This window comes from Anser brachyrhynchus, assembly GCF_964034855.1.
Source record: "Anser brachyrhynchus genome assembly, chromosome: 2".
Lineage (NCBI taxonomy): Eukaryota > Metazoa > Chordata > Aves > Anseriformes > Anatidae > Anser > Anser brachyrhynchus.
The window spans coordinates 64,552,745-64,568,629 of NC_137695.1; the positions used below are offsets into that span (position 1 = coordinate 64,552,745).

Genomic DNA, 15,885 nt, shown 5'->3' on the forward strand with positions numbered 1-15,885 from the left:
CAACAACAACAACAAACAAACAAAAAAAAACAACCAAAACCAACCAACCAAACAACAAACCAGCCACCGTTTAGTTTTTGAAAATAGACACTAGTTATTCAGGCTGGGCAAGGAGCACACAAAATGTCCTATGCTACTTCTCTCAGCCCTCCAGTTTCTTACATACTTATTTTCTTTCATCTGTTGACCTGCTCACAAGTACTGACAATCTTAACAATCAGCAAAAGTGAGAAGAGTGAGATCATCTAAAGGCACATCCTTCCCCAGAGATGGAAACCACCACATTTGGTACATGGAGAACGTTAAACATCATATTCAGACCTTAATAGCTCAAAATCCAGTATATATCTATCCACAGAACACTTAAGTATTTTTTGAAAATATTCTGTAAAATTCCTAAGCCAGTTTGGCCTGACCTGTTTAAAATAGTGCCGCTTTATAATCTCACATCTTGTAATATTCTCAACTCTGTTTCATTAAACCCTAATGTGGGGCACAGTATGGTAAATCTTACATCTTTCACAGCCTGAAAAGTCTGAGAAATTTAAGAAATAACCGTATCTTCCTCAAACTGCATCAGGATCTGCACTGCCAGCAGGCATGCACAGGGAACACATGGGTCTGACCCACTGGTTCCTAAAGCAGGATCCTGCTGTCCCAATGGGATGGTGACATTCCCAAGTAGTCTCAAGAGCATGTGGGAAATGCAAATGCAAAGTGAAGCCTGCAGTCCGGGTTGGGGTTTTGAGCATGGAAATATGCTCAAAGCAACCAAATCTGGGAACTGCTGGTCCAGGAACTGTGCCTGCAACTCAAGTGTGACCTTCATTCTTTTTCTGCCATTCTCATACTACTGTAACTTTCAAGGGCAATTTCTCTAACCCTTGTCCAGTAAGATAGTGTCTTCCAGTGCCAATGCAGCAATTTGAGAACCTGTCCTACATTCTGCCAAGACTGCAGTAAAAGCCTGAAACATCCTGGAGGAAGGTACTAAAAACAAGTGAATGTGACAGTGAACTGTCAGGGCTTCAGCATTAGACAGGTTCTTCCTTCCCTCCAAGTCTGTGTCTGGGAACACTTAGAAATTTTAAAAGGTGCTGCCTGCAGATAGGTTGGGGGACCAGAGAAGAGAAACAGTTCTTTGTTGTACTAACATACAGAAAATTTAAATCACTGATTTTCTCCTTTCTCAGTTTGCAGGCTGGAGAAACTTCTGTCATCTGCAAAATTATTCTCTCTGTTATTTCATGAAAGAAATGGAACCACCAACTTGAATACTTGTACAAGTGTGTCTGATTTGATAATGCTGAGAATGGCGTTTATTACTAATGGCAGTTCAGAAAAGAACAGAAAAAAATTATTCCTTATTCAGTGCTTGATTTCTTGATGTCATTTTCTGATGACGGAACCACACTGGTCATTGTCTCAGTCATCAAAAACAGCTTCCCTGGGACTGCAGGTTGAACCTCTACAAGTCACGTTGAAGGACTAAGGAGAACTTTTCATGAGAGCATGATTTTCTGAAGGGTTCCAAAATGACTTTGGTCCCTACCAAATATCCCAAGAAATCTCATGGTAGGAGCTGTCACAAAGGCACGCCCCCTCCCAACAAAGTAACTGTGAGGTCCTATCAACACCACTCACAGCAATGTGTTGTCTTTAAGTCCACTTGCTATGATAATGAAAAAGACCTCTGTTTGCCACGGATTTCTCCTCCAGTCACTAGATTGTTTGCAGCAGAAGAAACAGCCGTCTCCATGGACAGGAAGTGCTTCTGAATATGTCAAAGTATTTTAATGTGACATCTGCAGTTAGATGAGGAATGAAAATAAACTGTGTTCCTCCCCATGAAATGCACGACATTTCCAAACTGAATGAAATTATAAGCTCATTGGGAAGCTGAGCTCAGTCCTCACACATGCTTGCCAAAACAAGGACAGCAGTGTTTGAATGCATGAGTAAATGTCCTCTGCTATCTGTCTTCATGAACAGAGCTGTTGATAACGTCCTGTATTAAGAAGAACCCACTACTAGTTATAAAGAGCTTGAAAGAAGCAAAAGTAGTACAATCCTTGTGCATGACTTACATTTATCTTGCAAGGAATCATGAGGGACTTCTCCCTGGGGACTTTCTTCCAAGTCTCCGTAGTGCAACACCTTATGATTCGGCGAAAGTCGACAATACCAAAATTTGTCTGTTAAAATAAAGGCATTAAACAAGGTCAATGACATGTCTTCATTAGCATTATCAACTGGATACTCAAATGAGGCGCTACAGGGAAGGACTGGCCCCCTCTTTTTTTTTTAGAAGAAATATTTGTTATGTATGGAAAGTAGGGCAGGGACTTTGCCCAGTAATTTCACTTGCTTAAACATAGCTGGCATTCATTTACCATTTCTGTCTTGATTTTGCCACTGGTTGCAAAGACAAATACTAGCAAGAGGCAGTTGACTTAGTTTTACATGATATTATGTTACCCATGATATTACATACTAGGTAAGTAACCACTGCATTAAGCCGCTAAATTTAACACACCCATAAAAGATTCATTATTTTGAACCCCCTATGTGAGAATTAAGCCCTGCCAGATGTCACCTGTTGGACATCCAAATATTGATACATTTGAGATATTCCATAACTTAAGAAAATTTTGACTCATGTCTTTTTGTAGTTGAGAGAACACTCCCATATTTATGGGGAGATTGAACACAGCGAACACGCAAAGATTTTAAAAACATTAAGTCCATTGTCTTGTAGATAACTCAGTGGTTGGTGTGTTCACAAATGGGCATGTATCACATTCCTCTTTGCATTTTAGCCCTTCCTAGGAAATGTATATTTATGCCTCCTGCCAAATCCTGTTTCTCAGGATATAACTGCCCTTAGTGATATTTGTTAAAATCTAACCCCTGAAGAACATCAGCTTTGCAGAGCAGGGTTACCATGCTGCCTAGCGGGCAAGGGTGGTGCTTGCCAATTCCCTTTCTGAAACAGCAAGAACAAGGTTACCTTTTCTTGTCAGGGCACTTTCTATTTAATAAATAGATCGCAATGTTAAGCTGTCAAAAATACAGTCTTGTTACAGCCAAGCTATAAATCTCCAGAATCTTGGAGCAAGGCGAGACGTTAAAGTGCTGGGGGGAGGCGGGGGGCTTCTCTGCCTCTGTGCTCCTCTCACTGCTGGTAGCACTGATGCTGCCCCAGGCAGCAGCTGAAGGGAGAGTTTAGGGGAAATGCTAGCACTGACAAAGCCCCATCATGCTGCTGTCGCTGGGAGCGGATGAAGCCACAGCTGGGATAAAACGCCGGAGGAGCTGTACAGTCACCAGAGCCAGCATCTGGGTGTTAGCAAAGCAAGGACTTCGATCCTTCAGTAAAATCTTCACGGACCCTACTTCTTTTTAAAGGACCCTCTGAAGTCCCCTAGCCAGCCATTTAAAATACAATGCAATATAACACAGAGAAAGGCAATTCAGTTTGAATGGCAAAAGTGGGCTTCCATACAGCTTTTTAGAAGATTTTGTCAAAATGCAAAAATGTTTGGAGAAAATAAACCACACATTTCAACCCACTTACTGAGTGTGCAGTCGCTTCTTCTGAAAAGTTTCAAAAGACCTTACCAACCACTGGCAAAAGGTCAACACAGTGATGGGGAAGATTCTGTTTACTTGCTTCAAAGACATACACACTACTAAGAGGTGTGTGGGTAGGAGAGCCTGAGATGATGATTCTGTGATACAAAAAGAGCTGCTGAAATATAAGCATTACAGGACCGTAAGCAGCACATACCATATTGCACAGTATGGGGTCAAGAGGAAAACCCCACTTACAAAGCATTTGTAGGGATTTGAAACAAGAGCAAGCAGGAGCATTCATTCAGTAGATTGTCATCTGAAGAACACACACAAAAGCAATTTGTCGGGCAGCTTGTGCATCAGAAGGATGCGTGTGAAACTTTTCTAGATTCAGAAATTTTACAGAGAACTCTACCAGAAGCATTTCAAAACCTGATGCTTAAAAAATATATCCTGTTAAACCTGATGATAGACTGTCTTGCGCCTTGTCTACCACAGAAAAGCCTCTAGTGACTGTAGCAGGAGGCTACATACCTAGCTTTAACTGCAACTTCTGTGCTTCCAAGACTGTTCAGGACAATATATCCTTCTGACACTAAGATTACAACTACCATTTTTTCCCTAATAAAAGCCAACGTGGTCTCACTACTTTGTCAATAACCTGGTGAAGAGGATGATATAACTGGATAAAATAAAAATAAAAATAAAAATAAAATAAAACAAAATAAAATAAAATAAAATAAAATAAAATATTATGAATTCCTTTTGACTTAGTGCGGGGCTATGGTTTTTATTGAGGGTTTGAAAAAGGTTGCTTCTTCAGCCTCCTAAGAGTTAGACCATTTTGGTAACCTTGTTCCCATTTCAACCCCCTGCTCCAATAACAAAAGAAGGAGAAAAGGCCCAGTGAAAATTTCTGTACTTCATTTTCAGGAAGAGGTGGTTTTATCGTAAGAAAGCCTTGCTCTGAAGGCTTGCGGAGTCTCTTACAACAATTCCCCATAACCCAAGGTTAATTAAAGAACTAATAGCCATAGAGTGAAGCTTGAAGCATGTCCAGTGCGATCCTCCTGTGGGCTCACTAATAACTGCCATCATACCACAGCTTGGCTGTCAAGGGGAAAGCCCTTAAATGAAACCTATAAATGGAACTAACGAGGTTCCCTCAGCCACAGCCACCGAGCGACCGCAGCAGCCAGGCTGAGCAGGGCAGACGGCACATCAGTGATGGGATGTAATCCTTCCTGCCTTCCCGGAGCCTCTACAACCACCTCAGCCTTAGCCAGCTGGGGTTCTTCTTTTCCTCTATGTGACATTACAGTTTATCAGACAATAACCCACTTATGCAAGATCACGGCGCCTTGGAGGGAAGCAGCTTTGAATGGGATGCATGTTATTTTACTAGTACAGGTGCTGAACACAATTTTGTTGGAAGTGGAGTGTATAAAGTAATGCTGCAGTCAAAATAAATATTGCATGAAATTGTTCCCACTGACAAGAAGGGTGAAAGAAGCCTTAATTACACAAGAGCATGTGGGAGGTGGCGAGCATTTACTTTCAGCTCTAAATAGATAAACCAAAAAAGCATGTAAAAGAAAAAAGAGAACCCTGAACTCTTCTCTACTATGATTAGACAGTAGTGCTTATAAAACAATGAAAAACTACTGACCAAAACCTCCAGAGCTCTTAAATACAAATCTGCTAAGCTGAAGTGCCACGAATTCTCAACAGCCCTTGCACTCCTCAAGAGAGATCTGTGTGTATGTGTACACACTGAAGGAAGGGTGGTTGCTGAACACTGAGTCTTTAGATACAATATGATTTCATTGCAATTTTCAGGCACTAGTATTTAACTTTGCCACTGAGCTATCTGTCTCTTAGTTCGCTGACCTCTGATGCAATCAAATTCAAGTGCTAGAGATTCTTCTTTGGGAAACTGTAGTAGTCGTTCTGTTGTGATTTTTTATTTGTTTGTTTTGATTTGTTTTTTAAGCCTGAAAAAGTTTTAAACATTAAAACTTCAAACAATTGTTAGAACAGCTAATGGGTTAAACATATCCTAGCACATTGTTAAAGCTTACAAACAAGGTTAAAAAAAAATACTGAATAGCAAAACCAGCTACCAATTTGGCTAGAAGAGTAATATTCAAAACTGTGACCAAATAGTAGGGCACAGAACATTTTGATGATGGGCTACAGAGCGCGTGGCCATACATATGGTGTTTCCATGTGCATTAATGGTCAATGACTCATACACCCTTAACAATGCTATCCCAAGTGAAGAATTGCGGTGGTTAGTACAGAAGTGCTGTAGAGTTAGACCTCTGGAGAGAAAATAGCTCAGATGTTCAACGAAAAAAGTCTGTGAGCATACCTTTTATCCCAGGATATGTTCCAGATTACTAAAAAAGAAAGGTGGGTTGTTTTTTTGTTTTTTTTTAAAGAAAGGCTTGATCACGCATTTAGCAAAGGGAACACACGTGTTACAATGTCAGTAAAAACATACATATTTGGATGTAGCTTTTAGATACATGTTTGTGGACTCACCCTTTCTCTTTCACTGTGCTGTTTCTCTAAGATACTTACCACAGTGACACACTGTCACTCTAACTGGTCTTAACTGGTTAGATGAAAGCCAACAAGCTCTGCAAAGGCTTGGCAATTAATTGGCTTGTGGTAATGCCAGAGGCACTTTGGTTAACCAGTTCCTCTCAGCATGTCACATACTTGAACAATATTATTTTTATGGGAGTACGGAGGATGGAACAAAGTAGCAGCAGTAGCTTTTTGCAGAAAAAAGACAAAGTGTGTTCTCATTCAAAAGTGTGAGTCACTTATCCTAGCAAGAGATGGAAAACTTGTCTTTGCTTGATTTTTTTTTAATTCTTCTCTTTCCAGGTTACTAAAAAAAAAATACTCTGCCTTGTGTTTTAATATAGTAGTGTGCATCATCAGGCTTTCTTTCTCTTCCAAATATAACTGTTCAAGAAACCTTGTCTTCGACTGCAAAACCACTTTGATAGCATGCAATTTCTCTATAATCTTTTATAAAGCTAAAAGGGTAATTTATTTCCAAGGGTGCACCCAGCAACAAACTACAAATATACTGGATGACAGCTACAGAAGTATCTATTATTCCCCAAAAAATGTCTTTATCTGCTACTTAGCTCTACTGGAAAAAAATAACTTTTAGGGCTATAAAGAGCTTTGTAGGCTTTTGATTTAGTCTTCACCCCTTTCTTTTAGGAATTACCAAAGGAAGGAGAACGCTGAAGAGGGCTGTCTGTCAGCTGATGTCCACAGTCAGAGAACAAAGTGGGGATTTGCAGAGCTTCACAACCTGCCATTGAACAGTGTGACCAGAACGGCAGACCAGATTTTACTGTTTCATTTCCTATTGATTAAGAATGTCTAATAAAAACAGGAGTTAGTACTGCAGTTCATCTGTGAAACGTTGCAAGGCAAAGGCCATGTACTCTTTGGAAGTGGCAAGGATCCTGCTGGGACAATAATAGTATTTCTGGATTTCAGCTGCAGAGAGACCCTGCTGAACAACAATCCCGTGCTGGAATACAAAAGGCAGAGATCTGATTACAGATACTTCACTGCTTAACCTTCAGCCCCGCTCCCTGCAAAGAATCACCTGTTGGACTGGATGTGCTCCAATGCCTTGTATGTAAGAAATGTTTTTCACCTTCTCTCAGAAGGTCGTAAGAGGATGTAATCTCCCTCCTTGTTTTTTTTTTTTTTTTTTGTAAATCAATTGTTTCGACTTACTGTGACTAACCATGTGTGTCCTACCACATGTTCAAACAACAGTCTTAATGGAAGTTTGCTCTGGAGTCTTTATTGTGGAATAATGCCAGTTAATTATTTTTTAAATAGGCAATTTAATGCTTTCAGCTTCTCCTGTGTAGGTTCCTCTTGTGTAATCTGTAGATTTGCAACATTTGTCCCAAGATTGTCTCAAGAGAAAAAAGAATTATAAGAAATGTAAAAGGAGCAGTACACATGCTGAGGTAGAACAGTTACCTGATCTCACTACTCTTACAAGGGAGGTTGCCACCTAACGGGCAAACCGTGATACCTCACAGCATTCCCCATTCCTGTTTTGGCGCAAAGTCAACCTGGATGGACCATGGCCATGCTCCACAGAAAGCAAGCTGGGGCAGTGGGCAGGTGATGGGGCGCCTGCTGATCCCCTCAGTAAGCACAGGGCACACTTACTGTGGGGTGGGTTAGGGGATAAGAGATGGGGAGGTAGGGTAAAGGTAAGAGAAGGCACACTTGGGAGTTAGGGACTTGTACCATTTTTAGTAGGACATACAGGGGAGTTATCTGAAAGCTGGTCTGCCTTGATGTTTAGCATCATTTGCTAAGCCTCTGGTCCTTCACTTTAGCTCATCTTCTAGTTCTTGACATCACAACAGGCCTGGTTTAGAGCTTGCTCTGGCTGGGGTACAGGTAACACTGAAGGAAAGAGGCAAGTTTCAAGAGAGCTTCTTCCACTTTGTGTCAGCTGCAATTATTCGCTATTTGGACTATGCCAGGCACTGTACATACCTTAAAAGGGACAGTTCCCAATTAAACAGCTTATAAACCAAACATGTTTGTGTTTACCATGCTTTCCTTGTTCATTGGATTACATAGTGTTAGACTTTGGTGAGTCTACTCATCTTTAGTAATGGTTGTTGTGTCTTTTCCCTCCCTTTTTCCCAGGGGGATACCTTACACTTTCACTTCAGGGAATAAAGGAAGACTGACATAAAGTACACACAACTCTAAGGCATGTGGAAACATGCCCTTCTAAATGGACATTTATCTGACAAAGCGAAAAAAAAATCCAAACCACTAACCAACAAACCAAACCAAACCAAACAACCTTCAGAGAAGGTAAGTAAGCTCTTTGAGGCACGGAAACAAATATTTTGTTTCCAAAGAATCATGAACTCTTTTGGCCCTGAATAAACATGACGTCGAAGCAATTAATTTGGTGGCCCATACAGTTCACTCCAAGGCATAGTACACAGTAATGTTCTTAACTGTGGACCAGAAGATCAAGTTGCTATTATTCTTTTTCTTTTGTTTATTATTATCTTCAGGTCCACTCAAATAAGTTGAACCAATTTATATCTTCTAAGGTTTTTGATCCTATGAGTTATGGACTGACAACAGCTTAAGATAAAATAGTCTAACTTCTTCTTGGAGATCTGCCAAAACAAGAAGGTTTGCCACAGACCCTGCTCCTTCCCTAGAATTTCAGTCATTTGGATTAAGGTTCTGAAAACAATAAAATAAAAACCCCTCAGTACTGATAGCCAAACAAAACTACACATTACTTCAGCTACATTCACTCCACAAAGATGTTGCTGAAGGGAAACACATATCATCATGCCTTCTTATGAAATCTGTACGGAAGTCACAGTGGAATATTAATGTTCTTTCCCTAAATTCTGCTCAAAGGGCTTTATAGGTGTTTGTAGTCTTGACAGAGAGTAAATAAAGCTGCATCATATTTTTCTGCAACTTGACTCTTTGATAAAGGCTTGGAATTTTCCAAAATAACCACTCAACATTAAGGAAAATTGCCTGCTTCTTTCTTAGAAATCAGGCACTGCAGGGATTCTTCCTTCTGTGAGAAAAGCAACTTTTCACAATTGATTTGAAGGTCTCAAATATTGATCTTTGGCAGTACTTAGTTTTTGTAACTTTCTATTTTTCATTGCATTTGCAGTTGGGAAACAAACAGCAGTCTGAATCTTCACAAAATAGGGGTTCTAAAGGGAATTTTTTGGATAAAATTCTAATTAATCTGCTCAATTTACACTATATACCCATTACTTTGTCTTAAGAAAGAAGCGTGCCCCTATGAGGGGAAAAAGAACCATAAAGAGTTTTACTGTATAAAACGAGCTGTAAATCTAGTACAGAGCAATGACTCATAAGATTGGGAAAATAATCTTCTCATGTCAATCATTATTCATCTGAATGTAAACAAATTACTGATCTAAGTGTTTTTTAAAAGTACATTTGAACACCATAATATATTTAATGTATATGGTAATTCATGGCAAAAACTAAGGACAGGCAGTACTAGAGGGAAAGGTACAAAATGAGCTCATCACATGTATAAAAGTACTGGACATCTGTTATTTGTTTAGTAATATAATTTAAATAAACCTACAAGAAAATAGATGATCCAACTCTGAGACACTCAAATTGTGGCTACACAAAGTTATATGTGCTATTCCTGCAGAGGTAGAAATTTTGTTCTGAGAGAACAAGGCGACTGGACACCGAGGCAGAAATTAAAATACTAAGTTCAGACTGCTGCTTGAGATTTTCATCAAATGCTGGACTTATTCCAGATGAAACCAAAACCAGTTCCAGTGAAACAGAGAAAATTCTACAATTGCAACTAGGAGATTCTTTCAGATGTTCCCTAGTAAAAGCAGTCAAGGCAGCAATAAAACCAAGCTTTTTGTTAGTAAGAGCAGTACTCATCATCTCAACTTTTAGACAGAAGTGATAATAAAAAGTCAGACCAGGAAGTCTCAGCTGTACCTTGTCGACGTCGACTGTTGAGTTTCCTAAAGCAGGTACCCTCCACAAGTCGATTAAGACGTTGCTGCTTGATCAGTTCTAAGATCTCAGGCTGAATCTTCTCCTTTAGTTCCCTTGGGAGGAAAGAAAATAGGCACTTGTGAGATTCAATCAAAATCCATCCTCTTTCCTCTAAGATGGAGAGTCTCACAAGATGTTTCTGTCCAAAGGAGACAACAGTGAGAGGCATGCCCAGGTCAGAATCTAGCCTGCTCCAGAAAAAATAAAATGTTCTCTTATAACAAGGCATGGGAGTCAGGGTATCTCTGTTCTAGACATCTCCCCACTACAGCATCAGTGTATGACTCAGGCAAGTAACTTACTTGTTTCTCAGTTTATGCATCTAAAAATAACACTTCCTATAAAGCATCAACAAGCTTTCTCTGCAGCAAATAATGCTCTTTCATTGCAGGAACATTGTGAAGCTTATTTGAGGGTCTGTCACCTTTTGTCGTACAATCCTCTGCTAGTATACTTTACTAGCATTTAGGACAATACAAGAAGGCTAAAACACACTGTGAAATAACAAGAAAAAACAGCAACGAGCAATGCCAATGAGCCAAAATGATTACCAGCTCTATATGTTTCTTATTGATCCTATGCAGTTCAATTAATTTGTTACTAGCAGAATTGGGTGGAAGAGTAACCCACGATGGGGACTGCTCAAAGATCAAGTTTTACCCTTGCCCAGGATTGCATAAACCTGCTGTGCATTTAGAAATGTTATTATATATCCTTCAGGAAATCCATTTTCTACATCCTACTTTGATAAAAGAGTTAAAAGTGTCAAGAACTAGGTGGAAAAAATATGCGTGTAATATTTAAAGCTTGAGTTCATATACCATCATATGGATTCAGAGGTGTCTGAATTCATCAGTTATATCCTCACTTAGATTCACTAAGAATACATAAAAGACAGGTTGAAACATCAACTTGACAGTAAGCCTGGTAAGATTAAAAAAATAACTGAACGTGTAGATGGTTTATAAAATATGAAGTGTGTCAGAACCATAATTTTGCATTGCTGCGCACATTAGGTAATACCAAAAATCATTCTGTCTGGCAGTATGTTCCAGCAGTCATCATCAAAAGAAAGCAAAGCTGTGCTATTCCATCGATAAAATAAAAATGTCTCACTTCTTAGGAAGTTTGGTCTCTGCTGATTTCCACATTCATGTTGATCCTGTACTTTTGATCTGCCAACACCCCATTGAAGCCACTGGAAGTTCTCTGTTAGAGACGTCAGGGCTTTAAACAGAAAAGCCATCGTTCTCCCAAGTATTAACAAAATGGTTGGAGTACTTGATGCATAACCCACTGCATATTTACAAGCTGGGAAAATATGGCTGGTCAAAAAGCAAGCAAGCATTGTAACTATAGAAACAGGCCACCTTTCGGAAATGTATTATAAGTCCTTTAGGATAATTTCAAACACTATTGTTTTCTTATTGAGAACTAAGGCAGGAAAACACTGAATAGTTAAATACTGTGATCAGAACAATTTTGTGCTTGAATAAACATCCTGCCTTTCAGAGCTGATGTGCCTCCCCATTCCTCAGGTAAAAGCTGGGAGCAGGGGCAGAGGAAAACCGTGTTAAAACACAGTGCAGATTACTGAACGGTCTAAGCTATAAGCTTTGTCTCTAGCTGGATTGAAACATTCTAGCTGAATTCAAACATTCAAAACTGATAAAAACATTAGTGTGATGTTTAGGTAGTTTAATTTAGAAATTGGATGACTGTCATTAGAAAGGTGTTAAAAGATATCATAAGATTATAGTTATAAGACACTACTGGTAAAAAAAAAAAAAAAAAAGAATGGGTCATCCAGCACATTAACATCTGGTTATTAAAACCCAGAGTATTCCCTGTTCTGTCCTCTAGAGTCCTATATGCCCTTTACAAATCAGAGGAAGAGAAGGATTTCTAACCAATCCAAAAATAAACAGGTAATCCCCTCTGAAGGGGGTAGCTCAGAGGTAGTACTTTCTTCAGTTTTACAGTCCCCGTGCTTGAGCACACAGAGGAACAAAGAGCTAAAGGAAGATCATAAATGCAAATATATTTTGGGATAAAATTATTTATTCTCCTTCAGATGACATCAACTGAACAGTTTGTGCCTTGTGAAAAGAGAGAGAGAACAAACTAGGAAAGTGTAAGGCTTTAAAAATTGCTGTTAGCTTCCTCCTGTGTTCCTGTGATGTAAGAATGACAAAAGTCAGTGGGCTGATATGACAGATGGGTTGAGGGAACTACAGAGTAATATATGATCGGTAATTTTCTGATCTCACTGGTCTCAGCACTATAGGCAAAATCCTGCCATCAGTTACATGCTTTTAAAATAACAGACCTGTCTTCAAATCTGAAAACTATTGGATTATTTTTTTTAATTATTCAAACGAAACTAGCTCTTCTTCGGCACTAGTTCAATCCAATCCAGCTTTTACCTTTCCTGCTTATAATTAAGCTATTACCTTTCCAGCTTATAATCCCTTTCCAGGATGGGACACATTGCAGGCATTTAAATCATTTTGTGTGGTTTTGTCCTTTTATCTTTCTAGCTGGTAGCTATGCCCTCTCCTAACCACTTTCTGCATTCAGAGCAGGCACTAGTGACTCTTTCCAATATTGCAGAGAAATTTGTAAAGATAAAAAGCTGAAAAGCGTCCACACCCTCCATCTATATTCCTGTATGTACTGATTGTCAGCCAGATATTACTTAGCAATGGCTCCCTAACTGGCATGAACTACCTTTAACCAGCAAGTTTCCATATGGACATCAGAACTTTATCCAGTATTAAACCATCCCTACTGCCACATAACATGTCAAGGAGATCTCTGGTTCTCTACAGGCCAATAGGATTCCTTCCTACACACCTTCTTCCACAGCCATTGCAAATAAACCAGTGATATTTTATAGTTTTGTTGTGCAATGGCAGTTTGGATGATCAGTAATGATCCCAAGCTCTTGAATGCTTTCTGTGCTGTAGGACTTCTTACTTTCCCTCTGAAAAAATGAGCTCCACGTGAAACAATGATCATGTAAAAGAAACAATTACTTGTTGGAAAAAAAGGTTGCTGCATTTACAGGGATCTAGAGCACTACTTTTCAGCTTACATTCCAGTCCAACTTAACTGAAACTTCCCTCATCCAGCAGCTTAAAAACTCAGAACATCAGTACTTTATACAAAGAACAGCAAAAGAAAGACTTTTATCATGTTAAAGGCAGGAAAAAACATCATCTGACTGCCATAAGCTCAAGCAGAATTAAACAAGGCCCACTGACTTTACATTCAGCTGTGCACAATCTCTTTTAGCTTATCTGTAAGGCTTTAAAATATACAGCACAACCACGATTGCTCTCTTCACTCACAGTCTCTTTTCCTACAATGGGACCATGATTCTGTACTTCTATCAGTCGTGTCATCTGTGCAATTTGAGAGAGTTCAGTACACGGAATCAAATCAAATGGGAAAATGAAAGAACCGTTTCTTTTTACTGTCAAGAATAAGTGATCATGGATGCAATCAAAATGCAAATGCATACAGCCAAATCTCTGCAAATGCAGTTGTGATTGCTTAAACACCTTATCGATTCAGTTAGCCTCTATAACCTTTAGGCTTAGCCTTTGTCCAGAATCTGAAATGAGTCCTCTGGTAACATTTCATTTGCTTTTAACTATTTGTGTTAGCTGTTTCATTCATTCCACGATAGGGAAGGAAATTCTGCACTGTGGCAGCAACTAACCAGAGCAATACTGTGAATAAAGAGCTTGCAGAGGGCACTAGCAAGTTTAACAAAGCTAGGCAATGCTGCGCGAGAATATAAAAAGCTGACCTGTATCATAGTTAAACAGTTGACTCATAGGGGAAGCAAGGAAAACTAGAAGCTTTGGTGACAAGCTTAGCACTACTGAGTGGCTTGGAACCACTAAACATTGCAGGGGAATGGCAGGGGATTTCTGAGCAGTGTAATGATGCAAAATGACTGGAATTATTTGTAACTGTTTAATTGATACATTACTATGAGTGACATCAGTTCTAATTGGGCATTAGGTCCTATCTCCTAATACATTGAAAACATAAAAGAAGCATTCTCCCTTTGATCCACATTGGTATGATTAAAATTTAAGTGCGTAATTCCACTTAGTTTATGCTTCCACTGTTGCCCGGCTGCCCTTGGATGAACGTGTCCCTGGAGCTTAGATATATCTATATCCTTTAGAAACAAATCAAAATGAGCATCTTGCATCTGAGTTCTCAAATTCCCTGGTCCAAATCCTTCTCTACAGCTTTGCCTTGTAAAGGAGATTTGGAAAATCATGAGCCTTTACACTTCAAACATAGTCAAGATTTCATGACATTTCAACTGATGCTTCTGGAATCCTCACTATTTCTCTGCTGATCTCAAAAGGTTCCTGCTATTCTCAGCACATCCTTTGTGCACTGCAGAGTCTGAACCTGTCCTGTGCCATTAGTTCAGCCATGAGCCCTGGTCCAGAGCCAAGTATAGCCTCCATTTTTTACATAACAGAACAAAGGGTATTCTGAGCAGCAGGCAGGAGCTGTGGTGGCGATATTAGCATTTGATTATTTGGAGTAAATAACAGAGAAATGAGAATCCCATTGTCTCGCTGCCAGAATGTTATCCTTTACAAATAAATAATGGCTTTTCATTAACACCAAAGATAATGCTATCAGTAAAGACAGTAATACGTAACCCCACTCTTTTCTGGAGTCAGTCCTCTTGTTCTGAACATCTTGTCTGGCTCAGAGAAATGGCATCTGCAATTTTTAAATGCCCTTAGACAGAAGACAAAGTTTTAAAAAATACAAATAAAAAAGGTCATTCCTGACAACAAAAACAGGCTCATAAACACAATCATACAAAGCCAGGAAATGTCAGAGCATTGTTTTTTACAAGTAAGCCAGGTGAGACCCTATAGGGATTTGATAAATCTGGTTTAACTGAACTCAAAGAAAAAGTTGGGAGTCCCAGCAGAAGAAAACATATACACATTGTGCAGACAGATGCTGCACTACTGCTTTTGAGCACAGCTCTCTGGACAGCTTTCTTACTTCAGTTCCCCCTGAAGAGCTGACAAACATCATTCACATTTGTTAATACTTCCATGCAAAAATAGGTTAGGAGAGAAGACAGCACTTACAGAATTGGGCGAGACTGGAAATCTTCCTGGTTCATTCTTTCAGACTGGCGTATTTTCAGTATTTCTGTGTAACTGAGATTCTGAAGCTTGCTCTTGAACTGATCCAGTGAGCTAGGCTTGGTAGTGAGTGCTCTCATTATCTGTTCTTTCACTACCTGCATTACCTGTGGTTGACAAGGAAGGGAAAAGAAAACCTGTGTTAACACCTTCTGTGTTTTTGTCTCAAATCTTATTCTGTGTCAGCGTAAGGTTTCCAGGTTGTACTGGGTTTATGGGCATCTGTGCAGCAGTTCCCCTGCGGCCTGTGGAGAAGTCCCTGGTGGAGCAGGCTGTCCCCCTGCAGCCCATGGGTCCCACATGGAGCAGATCTCCACGCTGCAGCCCGGGGAGGAGCCCCCGGTGGAGCAGGTGGATGTGGCCTGGAGGAGGCTGCGGCCCATGGAGAGCCCCCGCAGGAGCAGGCCCCGGGCCGGAGCTGCAGCCCGTGGAAAGGAGCCCACGCAGGAGCAGGGGGCCTGGGGGAAGCTGCTGCCCATGG

The 15,885-nt window shown here is 39.9% G+C and overlaps 1 protein-coding gene across 17 annotated transcripts in view; it reads right to left on the minus strand.

Annotated features, from left to right (window-relative positions):
* Nucleotides 1–15,885, minus strand: part of ELMO1 (engulfment and cell motility 1) — a 305,702-nt gene that overhangs the window by 13,374 nt on the left and 276,443 nt on the right. For all 17 annotated transcript variants that reach the window (XM_080579782.1, XM_080579779.1, XM_080579789.1 and 14 more), the window contains 3 exons: nucleotides 15,348–15,511; nucleotides 10,141–10,253; nucleotides 2,088–2,195 (listed from right to left, as the gene is read on the minus strand). In XM_080579782.1, coding sequence (XP_080435908.1) covers nucleotides 2,088–2,195; nucleotides 10,141–10,253; nucleotides 15,348–15,511 — 385 coding nt within the window. The remainder of the gene's footprint in view (nucleotides 1–2,087; nucleotides 2,196–10,140; nucleotides 10,254–15,347; nucleotides 15,512–15,885) is intronic.